Source organism: Amaranthus tricolor, chromosome 5 (genome assembly GCF_026212465.1).
Source record: "Amaranthus tricolor cultivar Red isolate AtriRed21 chromosome 5, ASM2621246v1, whole genome shotgun sequence".
NCBI classification, from domain to species: domain Eukaryota; kingdom Viridiplantae; phylum Streptophyta; class Magnoliopsida; order Caryophyllales; family Amaranthaceae; genus Amaranthus; species Amaranthus tricolor.
The window spans coordinates 29,370,509-29,381,085 of record NC_080051.1 but is presented as its reverse complement, the minus strand read 5'-3'; the positions used below and the strand labels follow the sequence as shown (position 1 = coordinate 29,381,085).

The 10,577-nt window shown below is 27.3% G+C and overlaps 1 protein-coding gene across 1 annotated transcript; it reads right to left on the bottom strand.

Moving 5' to 3' along the window:
• Window positions 1-1,945: 1,945 nt before the first annotated feature.
• LOC130813648 (polyadenylate-binding protein 7) lies at window positions 1,946-9,511 on the bottom strand. Its single transcript, XM_057679492.1, has 9 exons — window positions 9,334-9,511; window positions 8,588-8,706; window positions 7,707-7,900; window positions 6,938-7,191; window positions 6,286-6,389; window positions 5,269-5,458; window positions 4,385-4,656; window positions 2,914-3,045; window positions 1,946-2,179 (listed from the first exon to the last, which is right to left on the bottom strand). The coding sequence occupies exons 1-9, from the start codon at window positions 9,509-9,511 to the stop codon at window positions 1,991-1,993; spliced, it is 1,632 nt and encodes a 543-aa protein (XP_057535475.1). The 3' UTR covers window positions 1,946-1,990.
• Window positions 9,512-10,577: the final 1,066 nt, after the last annotated feature.

Genomic DNA, 10,577 nt, shown 5'->3' with positions numbered 1-10,577 from the left:
ATTTGATCCTTAATAATGTCAATGATTTGATACACATATAATTAAACAAAGCACAAATAACACTTCTTAACTATTAATGAATCCAAATAAGTTTTTTTTAATTATAAGAAAGACTGTAAGGGAAACAAAAGAAGAGCGTAAGGTGAAATCCAAACACAATCAATGTTAAAAAAGTGATATTTATTTTCTAACTGAAATAAAACGCAATTATGGTCTAAGTTGATACTTAATATAAAGATGGAGTTGTGCTCAAAGTAAAATATTTAATTATTAGTTAGATAAAATCTGAAAATGGTACTTGTAGATATGATTGTAATCTCGTATATGCATTACAGGCTTACAGCAAGTACAACTCTTTTATATACCTTTAGTCATATATACATTCATGATATGTAAGACTTATTTGAGGAAAAGTCTAAATCAGAATACAAAAAATCAAGATAAGTTTAGATAATTTAATTCTCTCTTGCCAGCCTACAAAAATAACGATTAATTCTCTCTTTGCTATTTAGATAATTATTTAAACTGCCCAGAATTAAAAAAAAAAAAACGTCTCATTATTTCATTTTGAACAATTAAAAAAACACAACAAATTAAACTCATAGCAAGATCAATATGACAAACATGATATTTTATTTATTTCTTTTTATCTTTAAAAACCTAATTAAAATGAAATATAAGTTTTTTAAAATTGCATCTTGTCAAGTCTATTTTTATGATACAGAATCTTAATTTTCTTCTATGTTTTTCTTTTGACCTATCTTATATAATAAAAGTAATAATAGTTTACTACTTATTATAGAATTTATATACTGTACTCATTATTGTTGTCCGAAAACCCCAAAGGTACTACTAGTAAAATTTCTATAAAGGGAATATGAGCTTTTTAAAAACTAATAAAATATTATAAAAAAATTAAAATTATAAAAAGTAAAAGGTGGAAAATGGAATAGTGACTTATTTTGTCTGGAGCTATATTTGTTTGAGTTATATTTTGCCACATCACCAAGATTTAGTGGAGGATGATGGAGATTAAACATAAAATAGGTTGATTTTGCTTTGTTTTGAATCTTACATTGTAGCACCTACATGTAGTGTCTCACAAAGATACAAACATTGGGATTATATCTAGACTTTATAAGAGGAATTAGATACAATTGATAAAATTCTATATAATGCTTATAAAAATTATAATCATGAAATAAAAATGATATTTTCATCGTTGTATATCTTCTTTTCAAATAAAATTGTCGAATTTTAGTGTCAAATTTTGACTATGATTTCTCATCTAACTATAAGAAAAAACATATTTATGTGGAATCTTATAAAATATCAACTTTTTAAAATTTTTAAAACTCACAATTAAAATTATTTGATTTTAAAGTTTGTATTAAAATCTAAAAAACCAGTAAATAGGAAAAATGTTTGAAAACAGATAAAGTAGAATATAATTGACCATACGTTCTAAGAGGAGATTATAATTAAAAAGAATATTTGACTTGAAAAACATCTATAGGAAACATGAAAGCGGAGAATTAAGAATAATGAAGCATACACTACTTTATTTTTTCAAAAAATAAAAGTCAAAATTATAAGGGAAGATATATCTTGTGATCTACTCTCCTTCCAGTTTTAAGACTCTTGCAAGGGCTTTTAGAGGCAATATATTATACTCCATATCACTAAAATCTTAAAATCTTAATCATTGATTATTATATTATGAAATCTAAATCGGTTATTTTCCTGCTTAACAAAATAATAAATAAAATGTAAATAAAATACTTAAAAATAGTAAACAGTCACTTAAAATTTTAAATTATAAACACCAAATATAAATTACTTCTAAACAACCATCAATAATCTCGAATTTGATATTTATTTAAATTGTACAAATTTAGTATTCATACAATTTATTATAGTAAACTCTAAATTATTTATTCACCTATGAAAAGAGCTTAAAAAAACATACGAAAATCAATCCTATATTTATTTAATTAACGGCAAGTTCAGAAGTAAAAAAATTGGAATGGATTTTATCAATTTTAGCCTTGGATTGTTTGAGCACTTGTGTGGCTTCCTCCACCTTAGTTTTTAAGGATTCATTTGACTCCACTAATACAAGTAACTCAGCATTGTCCATTTCCAATAGCATTCCTGTTATCTTTCCTGCAAGTTCTGGCTACAAGTAAAAGGGGACAAATTAGTAAATTGTTTGGCATGATAATTCGCCACATAATTATTCTGTGGGCTTACTGGTATGGATAGTAGGTTTGACCCAATAACCTACGGGTAATGAACATTAACTTGCATACACACAACATATTATTCGATGATGTACACGTTTTCCAAAAAAATACTCCTATGACATTAGGTCGATTAGTCACCAAACATTATATACAAGTCTATAATCCACTATTTTAATTAATGATGTGAGGTTTTCCTCACATGCAGTGTCGATTTTAATCATAAGTTGAGTAGCCGACCACCTAGGGCCTCCAAAATTAAGGCCCAAAACTGAGCAACACTTATTAAGTGATTTATTTGTAAATTTTTTTATCTTTGATTGAAATAATTTTAAATATAATGTTACGGTGTATTTTGTCTTATGAAGTGAAAATTTTTTTTCTTTTGGTATAATAAAGGGTATAATTTTAAGAGACATCGCAAAAATAAATAGGGCCTCCAAAATCTTGCTCAGCCTCTACTCACATGTGATTTAGGTTCTAACTTGTCTAGGTCTGTTTAATTAGGTCGTCATTAACTAAGTTATTTGATTTAAACGCTTATTAAAAAAATTAAATCGTGTTATATATATACTCCAACATACAAAAGAATTAACGAATTTTATTAATTAATCGGCATGTTGAGATGAGTGTTCGAGTGACCAATACTAGATATGATGTTAAAATTTACCTTTTGCTTGTAAACAAGTGGATAGATATATTCTCCAAGTATTTGCTTGTGTTTCTGAAGAGGAGCAGCAGCAAGCACATTACTTAAATACTCTTTGCCTTCATACATTATATTAGGTGTCTTATAAGTCACCTGCATATATATCATCGCCCATGTAACTATATGTAGCTTGCCTTCGCCATTTATTAATGTTTATGTGAAAATCAAATTTAAAACCTTATTTGAAGCAATAATATAATTAATATTTGCTTCAACTGAAATAAGACCCGATTCTCTTAACAACTAGCTACTATCTAATTTAATTAGTATAACACTAAATAAGTTGATTTTTAATATGAGGTAATCTAAATAAAACCATTTAATAAATCATTAACTTAGCAATTAGCACTCACTTATACTTTAATAATTATTATTTTTAAAAATAATCTCATGATTAAGAAGACCATATCATATTCATATGGAGTACTAATTAATTATATATATATATATATATATATATATATATATATATATATATATTTATTTATTTATTTATTTATTTATTTGAGAATAAATTAAATAGAAGCTATGTTAGAATTTAAAGAAATAAGATATATAAAATTAAAAATTAATACTCCCTCCGATCTTATGATATAGTCCCATTTGCTTGGGCACGGATATTAAGGGTTGTGTGGGGTCCATTAAAAAGGGTAAATAGTAAAGGGTAAGTAGTGAAGGATAAGTAGTGAAGGGTAGTTGGGTAAGTAAGGTATATGGGGGTATATTCGTAATTACTTGTGTGAACTAAGGATATTTAAGTAAAAAAGGATTGACAAAAATAGAAATGGGACTAATTCAACGGTTTTGCCAAATAAGGAAATGGGACTATATCATAAGATCGGAGGGAGTATTAATTAACAAACCTGGTGATTGGTCGAATCTTTAGCTAAAGAAACATATGGTGTATGAACTTTCTTGTCTTGGAGTGCATTTACATTGCTCTTAACTCGATTTTGTGTCTTTGGCCTTATGTTATTAGGGAGTTGCTAAGATTGTTAAGCAACAAATATATATTAGTTTTTTTGGTTTAGAATTAAAAAAAGCTATAGTAAAATAACTCATTAAATTATGTATAATTTTTATTTATGTAAAGTTTTAAATGATAGTTACTATTAAGGATCAATTAAAAAAAAATTCTTTATTATATATCATTAAAACCCCATTCTAGGTGAGATAAGTCACTTAATAGCATTGAGGCAATGAAAAAAAGTCATAATCATAGACATAAATCTGATAATCCCGCAAAAAATCATACTCGTACTCGCTCCAATAAAGGGTAAAAAGAGAGATAAATGACACCAATACCACATTAAAACTAAATACTCATGTTAAATTATCGACAATCAAACATAAGTAAGATATCTGTATAACACTTGAGCAGATACATGTATCAAATATAATTCTGGAATGGTTAAGTATTTGTAATACTTACAGCATTAACTAAGGAGGATTGGATAGGTTGATGGCGAGTAGAAGCAAAACCATTACTTTGCCACATTTGATTCATCCCAAGTGGTTGATGAAAAAATCCTTGATGTGGTGAAACAACCGTAGGAGTGTAGTAAAAAGGGTATCCTTGTTGAATCATTGTACTTGGAACTCTTTTAGACGAGCTTTGTTCAAATCTTAGTTGCAATTGAGCTTTTCTATCTTCTTTTCTTTGTGCAATTGCCACATATAAAGGTTTTCCATGGAACATGTACCCTAACAATTTCCAAAATAACAAGAATATACTTCAATGCCCATTAATAAATAACTATGTATTAATACTCATTTTTCTGGATTGATTTGCATCAAAGAAAAAAAATAAAAGAGATTTTTTTTTAAAAAAAAGTAAATATTTGTAAAAAATGAAGAGAGAGAATCTATGTGAATGAAATTAAAAGAAAATTAAAATGTATAAATAAGATAAAAAGAAAATTATGAGTCATTATCCAAAAATAAAAATGGTGCAAAATAAATAAGACAAACTAGTATGACAATTATACAAAATAAAGAACATAAAGAGTATAATAAATTACAAAAATACATGAAGATAATGGACTTTTCTTGTAATTTTGAAAATGTATTATTTCTCTATTGAAAAAAGATATATTAATGGTGAAATTTAGATATCATTTCATAAGTCATACGGCCATTTCATATAAAAACCTTTAAAAATAGTAATATAGTGTATATATAATCTTTAGAGTTGCATATATTATGATTAAGACATGAAAATGAAAAATGATAAATTAATGCGTAAAATTTTTATGAAAAAATTAGAATTGTAAATAATTAATTAAACTATTAGTAATGGAGTAATAAATAACATACTATGAAAAGCTTTAAGAGCTTTAGCAGCTTCATCAGAAGTAGAGAAACAAACGAATCCAAATCCCTTGCTTATTCCCTTTTCAGTGCGCATGATCTTTGCTGAACTAATTGTTCCACACTTGCTAAATAGTTCAATCAATGCTTCATCATTCACCTCATCACTTATATTTTTTATGTATAAATTTGAATCCTAAAAAAATAGTTTAAAAATGTCAGAAAATAATCTTATATACCGTCATATCAATCATCTACTTAAAGGTAAAGTCATTACAACAAATTCAAATTTTTGCGACATTGAATTTAGCGGTATTTAAAAAAGACCACTAATTTCTATTTTTAATGTAATAATTGTTGGTTTTTATTTTTTCTACTGTAAAGTGATTTAGTAACGTTTTAGTTGGCCTTTAGTGACATATGTAATTATATATTAGTATATGTCGCGAAAAGCTTTAGTATGACATTTTATTATGCTGCTAAAGGATCTAATAAATGTTACTAAATCCACTATATATACTATTAAAAATTTAAAACAATGACATTTAAATTAAATATCGTTAAATATATCCTACTAAAAGTTACGGGGTTCGTAGCTGACCCATCAGAAACTACGATTCAACCTATGCATGTATTAATCTTAATGGGATAATATTTTAGAAATAAACATGATATATATATATATATATATATATATATATATATATATATATATATATATATATATATATATATATATATATATATATATATATATATATATATATATATATATATATATATATATATATATATATATATATATATATATATATATATAACTTTAAGAGTATAAAAATGAGTAGTATTTAATATTTTATTTTTATTTACCATGGGCCAGAGTATCTTGACTCTACAAATTGAAGAGAGGTGTCATAAGAATGAAAAAGAAAATTCTCAATACTTTAACCACAGATTGATCCATAATTTTCAAGTAATATTGATAATTATTATTATTAATATTTAAATACGCAAAATTTATACCATGTACTTTGATATTTTCTCCTTTTTCTCTTCAAATTGAGATCGTAGAATTTGTTCACGGTCTGCCTTCTTTTGTGCCTTCGCCACATACAAAATCTTAGAACCTAAATTTCATGAAGAAACAAATTATTCCAAGTATGATTATCTTATACATATTTATCTTTTTTAACAAATTCAACTAAAGAAATTTATATAATGTTTTTTATTTAATGACTTAATAAAATTAAATGTGATAATTTATCGACTCAACCATTGGGTCAAAACCTTATTGACCAAAATGGATCCAATCAATTATTGATATAGCTAGGTTTGCAAACTTATTGCATAGGTAGTCACATGAGGTTGATAAACATAACAAAATTGAACCGATTGAATCGAGCTTGATAATTTATAAGCCCTAGGTAAAATAAAATAAATAGATTTTAAATATAGAGGGTCGATTTCGGTCTTTAATAGGTGTTTGACAAAGTAAAGTTAATTTTACTAGCGGTGTACCACTTTGTAACTCCTAACATAGATAAATTAAGCTATTGGGCCTCTTTCAATCTCTGGGCTCTAGGCAAATGTATATCTTTTTTAGGTCAGGAACAACCCTGCTTGTGAGTCGTGGTTGTAAGTACACTGGGCAACAAACGAAAAACAAATAACGTACCAAGTTGTAAGCCATGCATAGCTTCCATAGCTTGTTTAGCCTCATTTGGATTCTCAAAGTTAACAAACCCAAAACCTTTGGAGCCACCATTATCATCCATATAGAGTACCATGCTCAAAATGTTGCCAAACTTGGCAAACTTCTTTTGTAAAACTTCTTGTGTAATTTCAGGGTCCACATTCTTGAAGTATAAATTTGCGTCATTCACGGTAGTTGAAACTCGATCGGCCCTTTTTATATATTGGCTGACATGTCTTCACCATTAAAAATAACGTGTATAACAAGGTAAGAAACTTTTACATGATCAATAAATTAACCTTTCATACGATATAAACAATAATGATAGAATATGATCCATAATATATTATGAGTTTCAACCATCAGCTTAAGCTTTTGATTAAGTTGGTTTATTAATGTGGTATCAGAGCCAATATGACGAAAGATCACAAATTGGAATCTCAATCACCCCTCCTATTAAAATAGAATATTTAATGTTATGCACAAGGTAAGCATGTATGATATGTCCTCTCCCTCGAGGGGTACGGGTAAATCTATCCGCTATCTCTCCCGCAAACCCTGACTTTGTGTTGGACACTAGGTTGATAATCATGACTATGAGAAAAGCATGTGTTGCATCAACACCAATATCTAGCCCAAAGGGCTTCTTATGGGAGGTAATGCAATAACTAGACAGATAAATTAGAAATTTTAACTATCAGCTTAAACTTTAACAAAAATCAATATACATTAAGTTAGTTAAGAAGCATACATTTTCTTGCCTTCAATAATTGCCCCATTTAAAGTTTTAATGGCAACATTTGCAGACTCATCAGAACTGAATTGAACGTATCCATATCCCTTACTATTTCCATCCTCTGTTGTAGGAACTTTGCATGAAGAGACTTCACCAATTCTAGAAAAAATCTCTTGCAATTTCGTATCATCAATTGATTTATCAAGGTTCTGCAAAAGCATTATAATGCTATTATTACTCGTGGAATTATCCATACGAGTCCATAATGATTTGTCTCATACTATATATATTTTTTTTATTCGGGGATAATTAGTTAATGGTTTATAAGTCGTTTCAATTTCTTATTATTACAATTAAGGATGGTCATTTGTCGGGTTTGGGTTGGATCTGATCAGATTCGGACCAAATCTTTAGGGTTTGAAAGGATCCGAATTTAGATTCGTTAGATCTGATGGGTCTAGGGTCTTAAATTGGTCTTGATTTAAATATTTATACTTCTTTTACTTATAAAATATTTCATTAGTACTAAAATGGGTCTATAGGCTATACATAAGTCTAAACTGAATCCAAATAAGTATTAGAAAAAGATATAGAACGAACTTAAATTTATTTTAAATTGTATAGTAGGTCGGGTTTAAAGCGTGCATGGTGGATTTGGATCTTGAATGAATCAAGAGAGAAGATCTTGGTCGGACCTAAGTCCGAAGACCCTAGACTCCAAACTCAAACCCATTATTTATCAGATCAAAACCAAACCCAAAATCACATATTCGTAAAAATTAAATCCAAATCTTAAAATTAAAAACAAATCTAAAATAAATTTAATAAAATTTTAAAACCATAACCATTTCTATACAACTTACAAGTTACAAGTAATGGTTAAAATAGAATAGTACCTTAACAAACACATTTCCAGCTACAATTTTTCTAGCATCGGAATCACGAAGTGACCAAGTTACCCTTATAGCTTTCCCATTCAGTTTCATATGATTCTTTACCTCAATAGCTTTCTTAGCTGGCAATCAAAATAATTAATTAATTCATAAATAATCAATTTCAAATAGGGTTTAGCATATAGGGTTTCTCATATCTAACCTAAATAACGCTTATTATAACGCTTTAACCTATCACCAATATATGGAGTATAATATATAATGCTTAAATTTTTTATTTAAGAAATTTAAATTTTACAATTTACACACAAATGATTAATTCCCTCGATCTCTATCGGGCTTCTCATATCAAACTTGAATAAAAAATATCATCAATATTATAAACGGCTTGTCTAATCTATGCCACAAGGCATAGGTTAAGGAAGTATTAATTACCTTTATATACCAATTTTATTCAAGGATTCCCTTATTTATTCTTTTTTTTACTTACTTTAATTAATATATAAATGAAATCATTATTCCCAAAAGCATATTTAAGAGAATAAAGTAACTCATTAAAGAATTTAATGCTCTTAACCGATGCCATTGTGGCATATGTTAGAAAAACCCTATTACAAAACACAAAAGTTTAATTTTTACGACCTACACAAATAATTAATTCCCGAAATCACCGTTTATCATATGAGTTTCTCAGATCTAACATGAATAAAAAATAAAAAAATAAAAAATAAAAAATAAAATTAACATACCATCTTGAGGGGAGACGAAATTAACATAACCATAACAAAGAGACCTGCCAGAAACGAAATCACGACAAATATGAACAGATGTTAAGGTTTTAAATTCATTAAAAGCGTCAGTTAATTGCTCTTCATTAACATCAGGGTGTAAATCTCCCACATACAATGATACATAGGAATCATCCATAATACAGATCAAGAATAAGATAAAATTATTATTATTTTTTTATAAGAATATAATTGTGCAGTTTATTTTAATTCTCTTTTTTGCAGTGGAGTAATAATATTTATATAATGAATTATAATTATTAATCTGGTATCAAATGGAGGTTTATATAGTGGAAAATAAAGAGGATTTACGTTGATGCAAGAGTTTAGGAATCCTCACTAGCAATACGGAGAAGCAAATCTCACTTACTAAGATAGGGTTTTTCTAATACTATAATTTATATAAGTGATCTATGTGAATGTGACACATTGTTGTACAAAAATTTATCTTTTTTATTGAATTTTTTTAACAAATTGTTACGACAAAATTAATTTTTTATTGAGTTTAATTATTATTCATTGGGACTTGGAAAATTTATTATAAGTCTAGGAGCGGATTTAACAAAAAAAAATTATGTGACTTTGATGACATCAGTGAACCTCCACTCCTTCCCTGGTTATAACACTTACTAAAATATTAGTCTAGGTTATGGCATAAGTCATTAATATCAATATGAATTGTATAACATGTAAGTTATAACAAAATGATAGCTATCGATTTAGTTCAAAATATATGTAGAAATGAAAATTCGACCTACTTTATATTAATATTCTGAATTTGTCACAATTGAAAATATTAAAATTTAAAAATTAATTCAACCAAAAGTTTTAACTAAATGTTAAAATCACAATATATGTTTTATACTCTATTACATCTCCTCACATGAGAACTCTTTAGGCTAGAAGTGAGAATGTTAGACATGTTCATCTAATACATGACGCTAAATAATTTACTCTAAAATGAGGATTGATGAGATTTAAACTCGTAACTTTCTACAACGTTGGCTGTTGATACCATACTAAGAGTACAACTCAACCAAAAGTTTAAACTGATATTTTTCCACCATCATTCATTTTGTAAGGGTTCCAGTAGCCAAGCTTGATTTGACCCGACTTAAAATTAGATTTATAATTATGTAAAAAACAACGTGGACACAAACTCAATTTTAAACCGACTTAAAACACTAAAATCGAAATCAAACCGA

Bases quoted from the DNA above. Each gene is read 5' to 3' on its own strand.
- LOC130813648 (XM_057679492.1), bottom strand. From the start codon at position 9,511: ATGGATGATTCCTATGTATCATTGTATGTGGGAGATTTACACCCTGAT. The intron at 5,459-6,285 runs GTATAAATTTTG...CTATTTTTTTAG, and splicing joins AGAAAATATCAAAGTACATG to GATTCAAATTTATACATAAA. The intron at 3,046-4,384 runs GTAAGTATTACA...ATATATATGCAG, and splicing joins AATCCTCCTTAGTTAATGCT to GTGACTTATAAGACACCTAA.